Source organism: Camelus bactrianus, chromosome 7 (assembly GCF_048773025.1).
Source record: "Camelus bactrianus isolate YW-2024 breed Bactrian camel chromosome 7, ASM4877302v1, whole genome shotgun sequence".
In the NCBI taxonomy this organism is placed as follows: domain Eukaryota; kingdom Metazoa; phylum Chordata; class Mammalia; order Artiodactyla; family Camelidae; genus Camelus; species Camelus bactrianus.
The window spans coordinates 16,864,134-16,884,617 of record NC_133545.1 but is presented as its reverse complement, the minus strand read 5'-3'; the positions used below and the strand labels follow the sequence as shown (position 1 = coordinate 16,884,617).

The 20,484-nt window shown below is 42.5% G+C and overlaps 1 protein-coding gene across 17 annotated transcripts in view; it reads left to right on the top strand.

Annotated features, from left to right (window-relative positions):
- LRGUK (leucine rich repeats and guanylate kinase domain containing) overlaps positions 1-20,484 on the top strand; it is a 133,579-nt gene that overhangs the window by 23,205 nt on the left and 89,890 nt on the right. For 5 of the 17 annotated variants that reach the window (XM_074367026.1, XM_074367030.1, XM_074367029.1 and 2 more), the window contains 3 exons: positions 11,769-11,876; positions 14,177-14,258; positions 17,151-17,251. In XM_074367026.1, the coding sequence (XP_074223127.1) occupies positions 17,171-17,251 (81 nt within the window). In that variant the 5' untranslated portion in view covers positions 11,769-11,876; positions 14,177-14,258; positions 17,151-17,170. Of the gene's footprint in view, positions 1-3,243; positions 5,135-11,768; positions 11,877-14,176; positions 14,259-17,150; positions 17,252-17,779; positions 18,032-20,484 lie in introns of those variants that run through there. The other 12 variants (XM_074367022.1, XM_074367023.1, XM_074367021.1 and 9 more) reach the window with 8 other exon arrangements.

Below are 20,484 nucleotides of genomic sequence, written 5' to 3'. Positions count from 1 at the left end.
TTAACATTTTAATCATTTTGATCTTAAGTTGTTGTGACTTCCCTGATGAAACCTACTTTTCTGTCTGTGAAGAAAATCTGAGCTAGAAATTCTCAGTAATCCTTATCCAGTCCTCTGTTCAGATTTTATTCATGACCTGATGCTTGCAATTCTTTTGCAAACAATTCTTCATTGGCTTGATTTTTCTGCCTTTGTCTATGAGCTTTTAAGACTATCTCTTCCTCGACTGCAGTTTTTATCTTTGATCTCCACACCAGTATCTGATACAGGATATCTATTATAGGACGCTCCGCAAAATGCCTTTGATACTTGTTTGGGACAGATATTATTCGGCTCAGTCAAATCTTGCCTGGACTGTATTCAGCCCTCCCAGCCCAATTAATTATTGTCACCATAGTCTGAAGACAGCTGATTTCTGCAGAAATAACAAGTGAAGTCCCTCATTTATTGTACTGTCTTTTCCCAACTTTTTTGATAATTTTACTGAGGCTCGAAGTGTCTGTCTGACAGTTTGCCAATACACTGTATTGAGTTAGGGTGGCCCCAGGGGATGTTCTCTTGGCCCCTAGATTTTCCATTCTTAGCCTTTACGGCAATTGAAATAGATGGTTATTTGTGTAACTATGTGCCTAATGTCTATAGACCTACTGAACTATTATTAGATAATAAACTTCCTTCTTTATGAATGATCATCCCTTCTTCATAGAAAGGAATAACAAAACATAAAAGAATATGATATTAATGCATCAAATTATTTCAGATTTAAGGTCTTCTCCTGTCACAGTCAGTTTGGGCTGCTACAACAGAGAATATGGATTGGGTTATAGACAACAAGACTCTATTTCTCACAGTTCTAGAGGCTGGAAGTCCAAGGTCAGGGTGCCAGGTTCAGGTTCTGGTGAAAACCTTCCAGGCTGCAGAAGCCACCTTCTCCTTGTATCCTCACCTGGTGGGAAGAGGAGCTAGCTCTCTGGCCTCTTCTTACCCCACTGAGGAGGGCTCCACCTTCAAGACCCAATCACTTCCTCGAGCCCCACCTCCTCTTACCATCACGTTGGGGATTAGAGTTCAACGTATGAATTTTGGGGATCACAAAAATTCAGTTCATAACATCCCCCATAAAGTTTTACTAAAGCAATTGAGTGGAGTACAGTGTTTTGATTAAGGATGTGGGTCGGGAAACCAGACTCTCTCCATTTGAGTTCTAGCTTTGCCACTTGTGGCAAAGTGGGTTGAGTGGGTTACATGACCCCTATATGCCTGTCTTTCCTCATCTGTAACGTGGGGATAATAATATTAATCTCTACTCTGTAGGCTCTTTGCAGGGATAAAATGAGTTAATATATGTAAAGTATTTATAAGGGTGTCCGGCACATAGTTCTTACTCATAAACATTAGTTGTGATTCTATTTTCATTGTTATTAGTATATCAGTGGCACCTTCTATGGCCTATCTGCTCTCACCATGTCATGATATTCTGTGAAAATTTAACTGTTCTATCAAAAACACCGTGAGTTCAAGGTGCTGCCACCTCAACATACCTGAGCACTGTTTAACCCATTTTTCTCTCTCAGCAAACTGGGGAGGGGGTATATATACATGAACTGGATGGAGCATAGATTCTTTGCTTTGCCCAGGGTCTACAATCCTGGGAAGATGCTCTCCCCAAACACAGGAAGCAGACGGTTCTTCCCTGCCTTTTCTTTCCATTCTCAATGAAGTAATGTCTTATATCAGAGGGCCGGCTCCAGATTTGGGGGGACCCCTGTTCTACACAGAAAAGTCAGGGTAAAGGTCAATGATAGTACCAGGGTAAAGCTACCAAGTAGCCAAAGCTGGTAGTTAGCACCCTCTTTTAAACTTAAGCTCTTCACCCCTTTGATTCCCCCCTTTCCATAGCCTATCCCAGACATCCTCTCAAGAGAGGCACTCTTGAGTGTCACAGCGACACTCTTCCTCTTTCTTCTTCCTCTCACCTAAGTGGGTAAGGATCCAGGGCTATCAAAGAAGACCCTGCTCTCCTGGGTTAGTATATCCCACTGCCTCTGCCCACCCCACTGTGCTTCCCTGGCTTCAGAAACCTCGAGTCTTCCTGCCTGGCCCCCAGCACCCCACCCACACACACACACACACATGCCCCAATTTTCAGTACCTCAACAGGGCCTGGTGCCTCACAATTACTTCATGAGAAGCTAATTCATACTTCTGGAGAAAGCAGAGTATTAATGGTTAAGATCAGAGGCTTTGGATCCAGGAAGACTTGAGTTGGAATTTTGGTTTGGATACAAGTTGTGTGACCGGGCAACTTGCTTAGCATTTTTGAGTGTCATTCTTCTCCTTTGTAAAATGAGGATATCAATTCCTATTTCAGAGAGCAGTTGGAATAATTATAACTGAGATATGTTTACAGCACATAGCACAGGCCTGGTTTCCAGTAAGCAATGAATAAATGGAAGCAATTATTGATGTCTTATGCTAATAGGAAACGTTTAGACAAAATACTCCCTCCCCTCACCTCCTCTCCCTCTGCTAAATTCTGTCTTCCCCACCCAGTAGAATAACTTTTATAGAGACAGTGCCTTCTGTTTTGATGCTCAGAATCCCAAAGAAGGGATTCTACTCATACAGTTCCAGCATATGGGGCATTTTGTGAACTAGCAAAAGCAAAGATTGAGAAAGGAGAGGTCTGGACTCTTAATTCCTGCTTGGCTGCTAACAATTCAGAGGCTTGGGGGCAAGTCATTGTCCCTGGAGGATGATCAGTTTCTTCTTCTGTAAAAGGGAGAGTTGGGATGAGCTTTTAAATTCTTTCTAGTTCTGACATGCTATGATTCTGATATGACAGGGTTATTCTCTGAGTGAATTCTTTTGTTTATACATAAGAACATTAACTGATAAATGGTTTTTCTTCTGAGACCTATTGTGTACCTTGATCCTGCATCACATTTTCCACCTGCAGAAGCATTAGTTGAAGGTAGACTGTGGAGCTGGTCATCCTAGGTTTGGACTTCAGCACCACTGCTTGTCCTTGGGCCAGTTATTTAAATTCTCTGGGCCTCAGTTACCTCATCTGTAAAATGAGGATGGACAGTAAGTAGATGTGAAGGTGAAAAGAGAAGAAAAGTTTAGAAATGTATAACTCCAAAGGCTAAAGTTTAATGTCCCATAGGGCATTAACCAGTTTTATCTCTAACTTAGCAAACTTACTTCAAAATGTCTTTTCTTTATGGACTGCAAATACCCTGTTACCATCTTACTGGTTCCCTCATCAATTAATGAGTAGAACAAAAACCTTCCACATGTGTTTCCCTCTATTTTGGGTGATAATCATCATTTTAACTTTCTGAAAATTACTCTTTGACAGATCTTAACTAACTCTGCCTTACGACACTTTTCTCAACAGACTGACATTGCCAAAACTCACTTTGCTAGAAATGCTGATTAAGTTATTGAAAAAAACAAAAATTGCACTGGGTTTCCATTTTTATACTTTCTGTCCCCTTTGTCCTTATGTCAGTCAGCTAGATCCAGGGCCTCTGGGGGTAAGGGTGGAGAAAAGCCCCTTGGAGGAGTTTCTACCCACTGGAAAAGAAGCAAGCAAGCTGTAAGATGAGCCTAGCCAAAAGAGAAACTTTCATTATGGCCTTTACATTTATGATGAGCAAGATAAAGAAGGAAGGTAGTTCTGAAGGCTTTATGTCAGTTCTCACAGGCCCTCAAGCACTGAGAAAGATAATAGTCAATGGATGGTGTCCATAAGGATTTTTTCACCTTCTCCCCTGACAGCCATTGACAGGATCATTTTGTATTCACAAGTGCTATCACTGAAGCATGGAGAAAAGGCCCTGTAAAGCCAGCAGGATGAGGGCGACTTCCCTGCAGGGATCTCTCTTGTCATCACTATGGCAATAATAGTTACTATAACTTTCATTCTGCTTTTCTATACAGTGTCTATTTTGTGGAGCTCAAGGCTATGGGATTTGGGTCACATGAAATCACACTAGCATAAAATCATGCTTTGTAATCTTGCAAGAGTATTTTATAAAAGTGTGAAGAGAACTCATGCAACAAGATAAAAATAATTAGCAGTGCAGGTCATTGGCTAATACAGTTATTTAGGGGATGCTGACAGCTTTACAGAGGCTTTCAGATATGGTGTCAGTTTGTTTTTGTTTCTTTTAAAACTCTATTTGGACTGTTAGACCATGGCCAGTTTTTCTCCCCAAGGACACAGCTTATCATTTCGAGGTAAAAACGTAAATTGCAAACCAGCTCTCAGTCATCGTTGTCTGGTAGTATCTGCAATTAAATCATAAGGACAGGAGCCATGCCTTCTATTTCATTTGTGCTCACCACACTGCAGCGAGTAAAATTTCAGGATTACTAGCTTTCAGACAGACGGCTTTAGGGACACCTGACACTAACAAGTACGACTGGGCAGAAAGATCCCTCCTGAATGAAGCCAGATGGGACACTCTCTGGTGATCTTAGGGTGAGATGAAAAATCTCTTAAGAGGGGCCTCGAGGTCAAGAGAAAATACAGTTGGACACAAAAGGATGTGGAGAAAAGAAGTGAAGACGAGAAGGACAAACAAAAAGAAACAAAGCCAGAGACTGAATGGACTACAAAGAGAAAAACACCAGAACAGGAGGATAAAAAGAAAAGGAAAGTTGGGCGCCCATGCCAGCTCAAGCTGCGAGGACTTGCGGAGGGGCGGAGACTACAGCCCCCAAAATCCCTTGCGGCACCTCCTCCTGGGGCGTCAGTCTCCTAGGCAACCGGGTAAACAAGATGGCGACCTCCGGGAGAGATCCCCAGCTGCCAAAGCCCTCTTTTCTCCAGGGAGGTTCGGGCAGTTCACGAATTGGAGCCCAGTCGAAACTGTTGCACTCAGAAAAGGAACGTCAGTGTTGCTGGTCTCCTTTTCCCATGGGGCAGAGATCGAAAGATACTTTCCGCAGAGCCTCCTCCTACCTGTTCCAGCAGCTCGTTCACCGCTATCAGGAGTCAGACGTGGACAGAGAGGAATACCAGGGCGAGGAAGAGGAAGAGGACGAGGGCGAGGGAGAGGGAGAGGGCGAGGGTGAAGTGGAATCCGAGGAATCCTCAGAGTCAGAAATGCTGGATTTGGAGGTGTGCCTCCCCCCCACCCCATCCCCTCGCTTTCTTCTTTAGCAGTCGGACCCCTCACCAGCCCATGGCTGAGCTCTTTCTTAGGGCTCCTCGCCTCCAGGAGCGCCTCTTTCTTACTGCTCCGAGACTCCCCCTCTCTCCTTCCCATTTCTGTTGTCCTGTTTCCTCATCCTCTGCCTAAGATGTCTCCAAGTATGTCCTTTATTTTTCGTTAGCATGTTTGATTTCTTAAGAGTCAAGTTACATAGCGTTGCTACTAAAAAGTATCTATTTATTTGTGTGGGAGTTACGGCTTTAACTTTTTCAAAATCATGCATTGACAGTATTGAGAATGAGCAGAGTGCTACTTCTGCACCCCCTGCACATTTTCCCCATGACTGTGAAGTATTCCAACACTCTCCCCAACTTCTAGTCCCTTCAGCCTCCTTCCTCTAGGGAGAAAAAAAAATTACTCTCTTGAAATAGTCTAAATGCTTTCTCAAAGACAAAGTGACTTGAAAGTTTTATATATGACTTCTGTCTGGGGTATGTGATGCATTATACAAGCAACACTCTCACACACACTGCTCACTGTGGGAGTATTTTAGGATGTGGGGAATGTTCCCAACATCCCCGTCTGTAATGACCTGTTGGCAGCTTGACCCTTCACATTAATATCAATTCCCTCTTTTCTACAATGCCTCTTCTCAACACCCAGTTCCTCTTCTCTCTTACACTTATTGTCGTCTTGTTTCTTTCTTAGTCAGTTGCTTATCTTCTTGTCCCTTTCAACTTCTCATCACATCATTTCCTGCTCTTGACTTTCTAAAACATTGTTTGCTTTTGCTAAACACATAAATTGATTTGCTTTCTTTAGATACACTGTTAGGTTTTCCTCTTTGTCTTGGCTGCCAGGAAACAATTTTTTTTCTTAATTCAATGTTTGTCTTAATTTCAGTGTGTTTTCTTTAGATTAGGTTTTTTTCTCCCCTTTCCTCTTCCTTCACTGCATAAATTGCTTCAAATTCTTTTCCTAAGTAGATATATTACAGAAAAATAGAATGTTTCCAGCATCCTCGTCCTAGGATCTTCTGGCATTTCCTCTGCATCATTGCACCTTTTCCTAGACACCTTTTCTCCTTGAGGCCAGACATGTTTCTTTTTGTTATATCTGTTCTCTTTCACTGTCTCCTTTCCTCATTTGCTTTATTTATTTATTTATTTTTTTCTTGTTCTCCCCTCTGCAAATTGCAGTGTCTTCTGTTACTCTGAGTCTGCCATTAGCCACTTATACTCTGTCCCCGACTTGGGTTCCTTTCTTTTGTAATGTCCTTTTGTTCACTTTCCACATTTGGCCCATTTGTTTCCACCCTCATCCCCAGTTTTGTTTTTCCTCTTCTTCTGTCTCCTTCTGTATGGGCTAATTACACATCAACTGTGCTTAAAGTGGACTGCAGAAAATTGACTTCTGTTGTTCATCTTTTGTTGATTTACTTTGCCATGCTTAAGGGTGACTCTTGCAAAACTGTAGCAATGCTTTTACAACTTAAGATGTTGGTTTGGTTTCCACCAGCGTCCACCCCAGAGGAATTAACAAATGAATCACCAGTTTATTATTCTAATTAACACATGTTCTTTGGCTACAGGGTTCATTAGTACCATTGTTAATCTGTCTTCAGTATGCCCTTAACAAACCATAGAGGGAGGGGGTTGACTGGAACTAGTTAATCCTTTTTGGCTTGTAGACTGTGTGGGGGAAAAGTTTATTATTTCTTCCATTTCTATTCTAAATATTTATTTTGTATTCTCATGTTCTATTTTAGTTTTCTATAGTGTCTCATGTTTTGATATGCTAACTAAACTGAAAAGTTTAAAGAGGAAACATTTTATGTTCAGTGATTTATTTTCCATATCCTAGCCTGATTAAGATTTATAATGTTATGATGGTTGCAGTGATTATGAAGTGCCTATAATGCAATTAACCTCAATGAACTTGAGCGAGATAGGGCAGACCAGCTGTTCAGAATATCACCTTTGGACTCAAAGAATTGTACAAAGCCTTTTGTTAGTTGTGAGATTTTGAGCGAGTTACTCATACTCTCTCTGTCCCATCTGCAATATGGGAATTATAATAATACCTACGTTATAGGAGAGTTGTGAAAATTAAATGAAATCCTATGTGTAAACTACTTAGCACAATGTATTATTTATACTGTTCCTAATACAAATGATAATTTACGTGTTCTTATCTGCTAACTACAGGTCATTAAGTGATTTCACTAATTTAGCCTTCACTGAATAAACATTCACAAAGTGATTGCTATATAGGAAGTACTCTTTGATTCTATAAGGCAGAAGGGGTGCCTGGACCCAGGACATATTTCTGCTGCATGAAAACCACTCTTTGCCAATATCTTTATGTGGGTAATAATGCCTATTCATTAGATAGTTATGAACATCAAATTTAATGGGAAAGCCTCTGTTAAAGTTCTTAGCATAGTGTCTGGTACAGAGCAGGCTCTCAAAAAATTATAGATGTAATCCATAATGGCTATAGTAATGGTGGAAGAAGGTGAGAATGTGATGGAGGTTGTACATGGTTGTCCCTGCTCCCAAGGTGAGATAAGAAGGTGAGTAAATCGTAGCTGTTCAGCCTGTAAAGAGATGTGTGCAGATCACAGCTAGATTGCAAGGATTGTGGAAGACATGAAGGGAGCCCAAACCCGTGTTTGGGTGGAGAGGTGATGTGTGGGTAGATAGGTGGCAACTTTTCCTAGTGATGGGTTATAGGTGAGAGCAGAATCTCTGGGGGAGAGACAGGAGTCTGGATTAAGGCAATGGGAATGGAAAGGAAGCTAGATAAGTGTGTTTGTAAAATATTTAAGATGAGACAGCCACTAATTGAACATTAGAAGTCTAGGTTGACCGCCAGGTCTCTGGCATGATCTGGGGAGATGAAGGCCATTAACCACCATGGGAAACAGGGATCAGTGGAGCTGTGCTTTGCGCTGAATGTATGAATCATTTGACTCTGGAAATCAAAAGAGGACTCAGAATGGGAGGCCTGGGAACCACCAGCATTGGGGTCTGTGAGATCATCCAGGAAGAGAAGAGAGAAGCGAAGAGGAGGGCCAGGAAAAAACCCTGGAGCTGCAGGCATTTCAGGGGCAGGCAGATGAAGAGGATTCAGGGAAGGAAACTGGAAAGGACTCGTGAGAGAAAAAGGAGAAGAAAGCTGCGTGGTAGGGGAGCCAAGGCAAGAAAGCCTAGAGAACATGGACATGGGTCATGCAGCCAAGAGGTTGAGTGGGAAAAGGCCCAAAAGTTCCCCTTAGCTTTGCCTCCGGGAGGGTCACTGGAGACCTTGGCCTCTGTGGGGCTTGTGATGTGGTGAAGGCAGCAGCCTAGCTGAACGGAGTTGAAGAGTGAACAGGAGGGGAACAAGGGAAAGAGTGAAAAGGCAACCCTGCAGGCATCCGGTTGGTATGGAGGTAGAGCTCTTTGGGACAGAAGATGCTCACGTGCTTGTGTAACTGGAAGAGTGACAGGTAGGAGAATGACCATGGAGAGTCATGAGTTGAAACCTCAGGCAAATGAGGGCAACTCTGATGCACCCTGCACACGGTCCCCGGGGACACAGGGAGGGGGAGCCTGAGTGCAGAGAAGGAGCCATCCTCTTCTGAGACCCCAGCAGGAAGCCTCAGGACGGATGTGGGATGTCCAGGGGGCTCATGTCTGGTGGCTCATACTGTGCCTGGGAAGCTGGAGAGAAGGGCTGGGAGGTCCTCTGCTGAGAGTGAGTGAGGACGGAGAAGCGGAGACGCCAGGCAGCTTGAGGAGACGCCTGGGACCTGACCAGCCAGGTGGGGAGGTGAAAGGCCGCCGAAGGAGAACGGGAGCCAGTGAGAGCACGAATAGCACCGAGGCCCCAGAATGCACATGGGAATGCAGACTCGGCAGCTCAGGGAAGGAGTCAGGTCATTCACTCATTCAGCCCATGTCGGAGCTCCCCCCATGTACTGAGTGCTGTATCTCCCCTCCCACCTTACACTTTAGCTATTTTGAACTCTGTAGTCTCCCCAGTGGTCCACACTCATTTGTTCCTGTGGGATTTTGTACATGTGGCCCCTTGTGCCCGCAGCACCCTTCTTGGCCCTCTTCTGCCCTTTCCTCCCCTTTGCCAGAATAACACACAACTTTGGGTCTCATTTGCTCTTTCCCCAAGGAAGCCTTTGCTAACCTTCTACTCCCACCTAGAGCCAATGTAACGTGGGGGCCCTGCTTCTAGGCCAAGCACCCCACTTACCTCTGTTGTGATATATCAGACTCCTGAAATGGCTTGTGTCCTTGTCTGGCATGTGCTTGGCATGCTAGAAAAGTTTTTATCCCAGTTTTTTATCTCAGCACAGTGGTCGATTGTGAAGTTAATTGAGGTCTGGGTATGTATTGGGCAGTTGCGATCAGAGGCCAAGGAGTCAGAGACTTGAGGATAGAGAGACATTGAAATTGTCTGTGGGAAGTATATAGTCAGGAGGGGCCAGACAGACTTTGAGAAAGGGAAGAATGAACAGACTGGAGATTTTGTTGTGGTCAAAGACGAAGTTCAGTAGATGCTGAAGAGGTTGAAGGGCGGGCAGCTGTGGGACCTGAGAGTAATGGAAGACTGCGGTCTGAGGTGTCTAGGGTGGAGCAATTTAGCATGAAGACTAGGTCCAGGGAATGCCCAGGGCAGGGGATGGCTGAAGTTGGTTGATGATCAATTTTAAGTTGTTTGGAGTTGAGAGATTAATGTGTGTATGTGTGTTTGTGTGTGCGTGGGCGCGCGCTTGGAGTGGTAGGGGTGTTGAGTGGCCCTCCTTAGGGGTTCTGAAGCCACCCAAGATATAGACAGGGCTGGTAAAGGTCTGAAAATGACCAGAGACCAGAAGGGAGAGGGATGACACTGACAAACGGCAGGAGCCTTAAAGGAGGTGTGAAGGGGTTGCCAGGGGGAGTCTTGCCTTGGGGATCTGGGAAAATGCTGACAGGGTGGCCAGTCTCCATACCATTGCCCATGTTGAAGAGTAGACATCCACCTGCTGTGAGTAAGGGATGCTGTATCTTCTTGATTCCAGGAAATGGAGGGGGTGGGCCAGATGGACATTTTTGGAGAGAAGTTAACACTTTTTCACCTCTATTCCTTCTGAGGTCTTCTATAAAAAATTGCAACTTTGTTTAGAAAAGTAAATCTGTTTCCCCCATTTTGTGAACAGGTTGGTTGGCGTGGATGAATGAAACATTAAGATGTGAAATTTTGAAATTCATCAATTTGTGATAACAACTGCCATTTATTGGGAACACTTGCTGTGTTCTAGACATCATGCTAAGAACTTTATGTTCACAATTATTTTTTTATCCTCTCTAAAACACTAAGAAAAAGTAGTACCATATCCTATTTAGAGATGAAGCTCAGAGAAACCTTTATAAAATTTATATAAAGTTATCTGGTTCCAACCAAGCCTGCCCAGCTGTGCGGTATCTCCCTGTGAGCGGTACTTGCTTCTCTGGGATAGTGGAAATTTGGGAGGAAAGAAACTTTACAGTAGCACGAGCCCATGGACTTATGTCCTCAGTACCAGCAGCCTGAGCAGCACTGGAAGCTCCTAAATTAACATAGAAGAACTGAAAGGGTACTTTGCCATCACAGTCCATGCCCTAGTTGTATTGGTTAGTTTTGTCAGTGAGGCCGATGTGACTACTGTGTTTTGTGTCCTCGTGCTGATGTTAGCGTTAATGTGTTGGTCATTATGGAGTTGAAGGCAGCACAAACAGAGCAGCACTAACCCATCTGCTATCTCTTCTACCTGTCATTTTTGGGGAAAGGGCATGTTGGGCCATCACTGGTCCATGGTGTCTATAGATTAAGGGCCAACCTCCTCCTAGAAATGGTTTTTACCCTTTTAATAAACCTTATAAATTGTATGAATCCAGCAAAATCAACCAAAAGGAATTGAACTGAGGACCTGTTTTCTCCAGCAAGAATATCAGATTTAGAGAAGTAATTGCCTTAGTCTGATGTCACCATCCTTTGGGGTGTGGGCAGGCAGTGAAGTGTAGTGGTTAGAACTGCCCTGGGGTCAGACATACAAGGGTTTGTGTTGTGGCTCTGTCTCATCCTAGCTATGCGGTTTCAGCCAAGTTAACTTCCGTGTCAGTGAGCCTTGGTTTCTTCATTTGTAAAATAGAGCTAAGAGGACCTACCTCAGGACTGTCAAAAGGAATGAGTTGACCCACTGAGAGCTGTTAGCCGAGTGCTTAGAGCAGAGAAGCATTCACCCATCAGAGCCATCACCACTGATACGGATGCTTCTTCCACTGCTACTGTGAATACGAATTCCGCTTTGAATACTAGTGCAGGCAACCACTTGCAAGTTCAGAGGCAACACACTGATTTGATAGCTATTTCTCAATCGTAAGTAATATGTGTGAGTCTTCAACACAGAATTTTCTGGGGGGCTGGTAAATTCTGCAGGGCTTAGCTCTCAGATATGTGATATAATAAATAAATGCTAGATATGATGAGGTGGATTATTTCTTTAAAGTCTAATGGAAGTCCTTTCTTTGTCCATCTCTCTGGTTTTTTGTTTTTTGTGTGTGTGGTCCCTCCCCCCACCAGGAGGAATTTGATGGGGTCCTGAGAGAGGAGGTTGTGGCTGAGAAACTCTACCAGCTGGGGCGCTCGGGCTCTGGGACTGAGCAGGTCTACCTCAGTCTGACGTTATCAGTGAGTATGACAAGATCACCGTGGCTACATCTTGACACTGGTTGGACCATATCCACTTTCTCTGGTACTCATAGCTTTTTTGGTGGCCCCAAATCTCAGAGCCTTGCATTTGATGGAGAATGGCTAAACGAATTATTTCTCTTTGACATCAAAGAGCCCTGGCCAATCCCATAATCAACCCCCTCAAGTTCCTTTGTTTTCATTCCCTTCACAGTCTATTTCTTTCATCTTAAGTAGTCTATTTTATAGTAATCAGTGCTTTCCTTCCAGGAGGTTGAATTTGATTCTGTAAAACCAATCAAAAATTCCTTAAGAATTTTCTCTCTGATCAGTGCCAGGACTGAAATTTTGTATCTGAATCCAAGGGAACAAAGTCTTTGGGTATTGACTTTCCCCCCTAAGTACATCAAGAAATAAGTAGCTTTTGAGCTATAGCACACTTTCTAAAAGATACCTATTATGAAAAAAAAATGTATTGTTATTCATCAATTTTCAAGATTTCAATACTAGACCAGAATCTTGGCTCTAATTTTATCATAAGAGAAGCTGTTAGAGCAGAGTATTCAAAGTATTTCAGCTTCTTTCCTCCTTTTGTTTCTCTGTAGTCCTAGAAAAACAATTTAACTCTTTTTGCCTCCTTATATTTTAAAGCATTAAATATTCCTTGGAGGTCGACAGAGTAAATGCAGATACATAGGTTAAAAAAACACACTGAAATTTTGCTATAGCACCTGAATTTGGCTCAAAGCATATGTAATTCACAGCAAGGCTATTTTGCCTTGGACTTGAACTAGTACACTGTCCAAGAGATGTTAAGCTCTTCTCAGCCATGCCGGTTCCATGACGTGTCCTTTGAGACCAGCATACTAAGACTCTAATCTTTTGCTATTTTCACCTTATAAGCTTTTACAGATGACTCAGCCAGTCAGGCATTAACATACAGGGAGCACCGTGTGTGCCCTGCACTGTGTTAGGCATTGGAATGGTAGATAATTCCAGCACCCAGTACATCCCCATGCAAGTCCCTTTCAGTCAATACTCTACTTATATATGTAGTGGTACGCCTTAAATTGATCTCCCAAAAAACCGCAATCCTTTAAATCTGATTTCAGCTAGATGGTCCGAAGCTTAACTTACTTTGCCACTGACCTCCTTACATTTAAGATATTACGTGTTGAATTACTTTGCCCTAATAACCTGTTTTACTGAATACACTTTCCTAGGGTTGGCTAGTTTGGTGATTTTTTTTCCTCTTTATATCTTACTTACCTTACTCTTTTTTTTTTTTTTTACCTTTTGCTTATTACTTGTGTACATAGTTTCTCCCACCAAAGTCATGTTTCTTAAGGGCAGATATAGCTCTAATCCATCACTGTACGTAATTCTCATCTTACCAAGCATAATGCCTTGTACATAGTAGGTCTTTGGTAGTTTTCTTACTGTTCCAGCAGCCTTCATTAAACATTCTTATATAAGAAATGTTTGAGACCTTGCTTATGATAACACTTCATTGATTGGTCTTTTCTGACTCTTGGCACCACAACATAAGCCAGTGACATGAGTCTTTGTTCCAAGGGACCAGATTCCCCTCCCACCCCTCTAGGAGTTCACCAGAAGCAAGATTTCATGGAAAGGATCCTGGACAAGGGCTCAGGAGACCTGGGGCTCCTTCTCCATCACTAACTTGCTAAGTGATTTTAGGCGATTTACGTACCTCTCTGGCCCTCACCTGCCCCATCTCTAAATTGGGGATAATCTGCCCTGCACGCAGAGCACACAGCTTTGTTTGATCAGATGAGATTATTGTGAGAGAGCTTTGAAAAGGAACCCTGGAAAAGCGTAGGAGGTATTGTTTCTAATGATCTCCCCGATTAGGTGTGAACTCTTTCAACCTTTCATTTGAATTCTAGGCATTTGCTTTTTCTTTTCTTCTACTAGATAAAGGCTTGGACTTTATTGCTTTTATGTGTGTGTGTGTGTGTTTTTAAAAAAGTGTAAAACTGCTCTAAAGGTCTTCATGAACACTGCTTTAATTTGCCTTTTCATGTCGTATTTGTTCTCCCTAACAACACTAATTTTCCGAGCTATTATTTCCTTCAGAAGAATGCATTTTCTGTTGGGTTTTGTAGTCTGTTTTGAGAGCATATTAGTAATAGGCTTCAGGTTTTGTTCTCTTCTATTATACTTTCGAAGGAAATTCCAGATTTCATCCTATCAACTTTTACTTCCAGATGATTCGAGAAGTCTGAATACTAATCTGTTAAAGCAACATTAAAGTCCTTTACCTTTTGTTTTCTCAGGGTCTCGATTTAATTGATATTAGCATCCTCTGTGGATACGTTCACCTACAGAAGTTGGATCTTTCAGTAAATAAAATTGAAGGTACGTAATTGTCATCCTAGTAAATTGATGGATCGCTGAACTGTTTGAAAATTTAAGCTTTGCAGAATGCAATGTACTTTAATACTACCAAACTAGACATAAGTGCTATTGTGGATCAGTTTACATATTGATCCTCTGTTTTGCATGACGATGAGTAAAGAAAAAGGCAGAGGTCAGCAGACACGCAATGTTACGCTGTGGTTGAGACGTACTCAGTGACATTAAAGACTATCAGATGGAATGTTTGCTTTGCTCTTTCCTTTTAAGAGATGGATCATTACTTCCTTAATGCTTTCTGAATATTGGATGACTCCCTTTTCTTTCCCCCTATTAGTTTATTCAATGTAGTTGAATTAGTCCTCTCCCCACCCCCTTAATGGATTCTTTTCTTTATTTTGCATTTGCATCTACATCTTAATCCTAGCTAGCTGCTTCTCTTCTTATTTGAGCACCAGGGATTCCAAAATTTATTTTTTTCCCCCTCTCTTTGTTGTCTCTATATAGTTAGTTGATTCTTTCAAGGCTCAGTCTGCCACTTGTAATTCTGTATAAGGTGTCTAATATGATACCTTGCTCACATTTAATGAAATTAGTCACGTTTTCTTCAAACTTGATCCTTGTTTCTAATTTTCTGATCTTATTTGAAATTTCCGACCTGCTTCTTCCTTCATGGATAATCTTTCTACGTGCTTCTTTAGCTTTTTTAATGACGATTAAGTGTTGCTGCTGGTCTTCTCTGATTCATTTTCTGATTTCTTCCCCTCATCTGACTGCAATAATTAAAATTCACTCTTTCTTTTCAATGGCTAAGAAACATGCAGGCAGATTTTAATTCTTCAAATGCTACTGATTTTCAGAGGTTTTTAATTTTTTTTCTGGCTTCATAAAACTTTTTTAATGGAAAATTACAAACGTGCACAAGTAGAGAGGTTTGTAATGAATATTCAGGTTCAACAGTTATCAGCCTGTGGCCCATCTTGCTTGACCCATCCTTCCCTGCCCACCTTCCTATGGTTATTTTAAAGCAAATCCCGGATATCATATCATCAGAAAGACCTCTTAGCGTTACTGGCAGGAGCTCTGCCCACACTCCACACCTCCAAGGCTGGTTTCATTTACTGGGTGAGGGATTGCAGAGTGCAAGAGACTTCAACGATCTGCAGTGCTCTTGAGCAAGCAGTCCCTAGTAGCAAATGAAGCTTTCCTCATCAGATGTCTCCTTCAGTGTTTTATGGCCCCTTTTATTAACTCATCAAGTGTTTGAGAACCTCCTGCGTGTAAGGTACAGTATTTTTTTTCCCCCAAGAGAACAGCTTTATTGATGACCTGATATAGACTAGATTTCAGCTTGCACCAGAATTACCTGGAGGGGGCCAGTTAAAACGTGGTTGCCTGTGCCCCACCCTCAGGCTTTCTGACTCAGTAGATCTGGGGTGGGGCTTGAGAATTTGCATTTCTAACTAGTTCCCTGGGAAACCTAGGCTGCTGGTCCAGGATCACAGTTTGAGAACCACGGATGTAGATGTGAGGAGCTCCTGCCATCTGGTGGACACGGAGGTCACTACACTGAGTAAGGGGAGTGAGAAGCCCAGCAACCCAGGCAGTGGGCTTTTCCTATCACAGTGATTGGAGACGTACTTGCCAGGCAAGCGTAGCTGCTGCTTCTGTTTCAAGACAGCTCCATGGGACAGCACTTAACCTGCCCACTGGGAGATGAGCTCCAAGGCGTGTGAGGGCCCGTGGAGTTAAGAGGGTAGAGACCACTGGTGATAGACGTGCAGCTGAGCTCGGATGGACAAATAGGCAAAACCTGTAAAGCAATTAGAGTTTCCCCTTAAGTTTCCTCTCACAGGCAGCCTTTCTGGATTTGCTCCTGTTACTGTCTCAATGTATGGTCCCTCCTAGAACAATTTCATAAAATAAACAGGCTAAAGGAGGGTATGGTTTAGACCAGAGAAATGCAGTAGAAATTGGTGGGGATCTTCTGGCTTCAGCGACCCTGAGAAGGAAGGATGTTGGGGGAATGGGGCGGGGGCCCCTCACATTGCCGGCTCCAGCTGCTTAGCCCTGCTTCCTTCCCCCCATCGGGGTGTGTCTTCGTCACCTGGTGAGAGGGAGAAGCACTTTGCTTGGCCTCAGGTGTGGAGGCTCCGGTCTCCTGCCAGAGGCCATCTTCTGAGGGGCTGCGATTCTGCGATTCTAGAATGACAAGACAGGTGGAAAAGCAAGTTACTGATAGCGATGGGCTGTAAATCCTCATCATGTGATTCTTCCTGAGACTTTCCCTAATTCCCCTGCTGCCCCGAAGTCCGTCTGCTGTAAAGGGGCAGAGAAAGGCAGGCAGCACAGTGCTTCACCGTTTTTATGTTTTATATGTAATTTCATGAATTTTTATTAACACAGTAGTCCTTTCCTTAGTATTCCTAGGTTCAGAATATTGGCTTTGGGATAAAATGCAAAACACGGACATACTTTTGAACCAGTCCAGAGTCAAAGTAAAATAATAACAATAATTTAAATCACTTCAAATAATGAATGAGTTTTAAGATTAAGTCCATCTAAAGCAAAATTTAATTGATAACAAAGAATTAATTGTGGCATTTTCAGCCTTTCCGAAAAGACCTAATTCAGTGATTTAGGGGCTAATTATCCAGAGGATTATCGAAGGCTTTAGTTTCTCCAAGGATGGCACTCTTTGAAGCATTGACTGTGAGCAGCTCGTGAGAGAGTGAGCTGGGACACCGAGGAGGCCTGAGTCATTTCTTGCTTGGCTGTGCTTGCAACTGGCATAATTTAAAAAGTGTTCTGTTGTAATGTATGCTGTTTTTAATGACTTTGTCTAATTTGTATTTTGTTGGCTTGCCTTATTCTGTATTCATTCCCCACCCCCAGATTTGTCTTGTGTGAGCTGTATGCCTTATCTTCTCGAACTTAATGCTTCTCAAAATAAGCTGACTTCATTCTTCAATTTCAAGCCACCCAAAAATCTCAAGGTAAACTTTATTAATATACTAGTTACCTATGTTAACTGGTTTGCAAAGTGTATTAACCAGCAAAACAGCACTGAAAGAGAATTCAGAGAGAATAAGGCGTAGGAGTGAATAGTGTGTGTCTGAAATGAAATAAAAAAGAAGGATTTGTATATTATTTATGTTAGGAAAGGGAGATCTATCAAAAGATCATCTTTTTAGGAAGCTTTGCTGAAACCTAGTGTTGAAACCAAAGAACTAACTTCCTTCCTTTCTCCTGCTTTCATTTAAGTACTAGTTATTGTGTGTGTATTTTTATTATAGCAGAACAATTTTATATCTGAAAAGTCTGTTAAAAATTTCCAGGGTTTCAAATTTTGCCTTCCTTGTTGATCCAGCCTTTACTTTTGTTTAGAAAAACCATGATTTCAGCTCTTCACTCTTGCTTCTCAGCCCTTGCTTTTGCATTTTGGAGGCAGAATTAAGCTCTGTTGATGGCGTGGTGGATGGAGTCACTTGCTCTGCTGTAGAGTGCTGTGTCTCACGCTGTAATGTGCATGTCGACCACATGGCGTTCTTGTGAAAGGAGATTCTGCCCCAGTAGGTCTGGGGTGGGCCTGAGACTCTGCTTTCTAACGACCTTCCAGGTGAGCCATGGCTGCTGGTCTGTGGACCACACTCAAGCAGAGAGGTCATAGATTAACAGTACCCAGTATTTTCTGCACGTTGGCATCATCTGGGGAGTTTTGAAAGCTACTTTTGCCTGGATCCCACTGCCAGAGATTCTGATGCAAGTGATCCAAGGTAAGGCCTAGGTGTGGGAGTTTTTTTTAAAGACCCCACCTCCCCCACCCCAGGTGACTCTTAATGTGCTGACAAATTTGGGAACTGTTGCCACAAGCCTGAGATTAGAGTTCTTCAACTGGACTCAAATATTTCATTAAAAAGTTATTTTAAGGAAGGGACTTCAATGATTGCCTTTTATTATCTATTAGTTTCATTTGATTTACAAACCAGATTAACTTAAATCCAAAGTCTTCTGCTGGGACTTGCACAAATATGAGTCTGTGTGAAAGCTAGAATCTGACCTCCTCCATACTGCCAGTAAGATGCCTTTCTTAATTTTTCTTCTGTTGTTCCACATCACTCCATTTTTATCAGGAGAGCATTTTCCCCCTTTGTAGTTACAGTTATTGCTGGGGTGGTGTTCCTTTATCCAGATAAGCCATACAAGATACCTAACTGTAGTCAGCGTGGGGCCCTGTGGCCTCCAGGTCAGCAGGAATTGTACTTGCAGAGCTGTCTTGATTCTCCCCCTTTGCCTCCCCTTCCGCCTTGCCCTGAGTCCCAGGGATGCCAGTCATGGCAACAGCGTGACCCCTTCCTTGGAAAATCTTCCCTGGAGTTTCTTTCATTCACAGCCTTATCTCACTCCCTCCCAAAAAGGCTGCACAAATGAGCAAAACCAAATCAGATACCCCATCTTTTCTTTTTAGAGCAGTTTTAGGTTCACAGCAAAATTAAGGGGGAGGTACAGAGATTTCCTGGATAGCCCCTGCCCAGACGTGCGCCCAGCCTCCCCATCATCAACATCCCCCACCAGAGCAGTACCTTTGTTACACTCACACCCGCACAGACACATCATCATCTCCCAAAGTCCACCGTTTACCTTAGGATTCACTCTTGGTGTTGTATATGCTGTGGGTTTGGACAAATGTATAATGACATGTATCCCAGTGCTTAAGGTTCCTAGAGAATTAAGAGCAAATACATTGGTAACCTTAGGAAAATGCTTGCAAAGTGCCAGACTGTCCCTGATGAGATATTTCAACCTTATATGAACCCTAAGTGAACCTGAGAGGGGAATAACTGAGACCTTCCTGTGTTTTCAATGCAGTATCATTTTAATCCTCCCAAAAGAACTGTGAGGCAGCTGGAATGAACCCATTTTACAGATGAGCTTGCAGGAGCACAGAAAGGTTAAATAACTTAATCTTTGCTGGCAGGTAGCAAGGCTGAGATTGAACCCCATGTCTGAGACCCAAAACCCGTGTTTCCAGTAAGTCAGGCTTGCATCCAGTGTCCCACCCTGTTGGGAAGCTCTGCTTCTGTTTGTCTCTGTGCCTTGTGCCACCAACCAGAAAAAGCATACATTTGCCAAAGAGCAGGAGCTCGGACTTGCTACCCGTTCTGTGTTTCCTAGAATGATTTTGCTCTTAATAGGAGAAGAAGGTTCATTTGACGGATGAACACTTCTTACAAGCTCTGGGTTCCAATGGAACTCCCAGTGTGAGTCAGAGCAAAATCATAACCCTTTCAAGGTCTCAACAAACCCAGCATCACAGGTGCGTGTGGGGCACAGTGCACACAGCCCCGGCAGGGGAGTAGCTAGACGGGTATCATGAGCAGACGCAAGCTGTGGCACGAGAATGAAAGGTGTCGATGAAAATCTGTCAGTTATAAGTAAGCCTCTATAATTATAAGTTTATTTCTAATCCATCATTATTGTATAGGGAAAAAAAGCAAATATTAAACTTTATTTCATCATGCCAAACTGACTTTTTAATTCATTCACAGGATGCATCTTACGTGGTTGCAATTTGTATATGCATGAAATTTTGTGTTCTGGTTGTTTTTTTACTATTATTCTGTTCGCACATTTCTGTTTCTTCACATGGTTTATGTACTTGTATTTTACTGACTGTGCAGTCCTGTTGCTATATTGTAATCAGCCAGTTTTCTACTCTTGCCACTTGAGTTGTTTTTTAAAAAAAATTTTTTTAGTATTCAGTATTTGAAGTATTTAGTATTTAATACATTAATAAAATAATCTTAGTGCATTTGGGGGGTGGAATTACTGTATTAAAAGGCACAAGAAGAATAGTACTTATATAATTGCTTGGTAGTTTTCCAGAAAATGATTACACTATGCTCAGCAAGTTATCAGTTCAGTGGATTTTTTTTCTTAATTTTTTTTACTTTTTTGCCAGTAGGTGGATAATTAAACAAAGTTATTTAATGATCTTTTTCTTTAGTCTCATATTTTTGAGTAGGAACCAGTGATGCTTTCCGAAAATACACACTTTCCTGAAATAGTCAATTTTGAGAAAGGGTGCTGAGTGGAAGAGGAATGGCCTGAGGGATGAATAAGAAAGACTTTTCAGGCATTTAGGGGGTGACATGGGAGAGTAAATTGAGATAGAAATAGAGAAGGCAAAGGAAACAGAGGAGAGATACGCATGGAAACTGAGTACAGG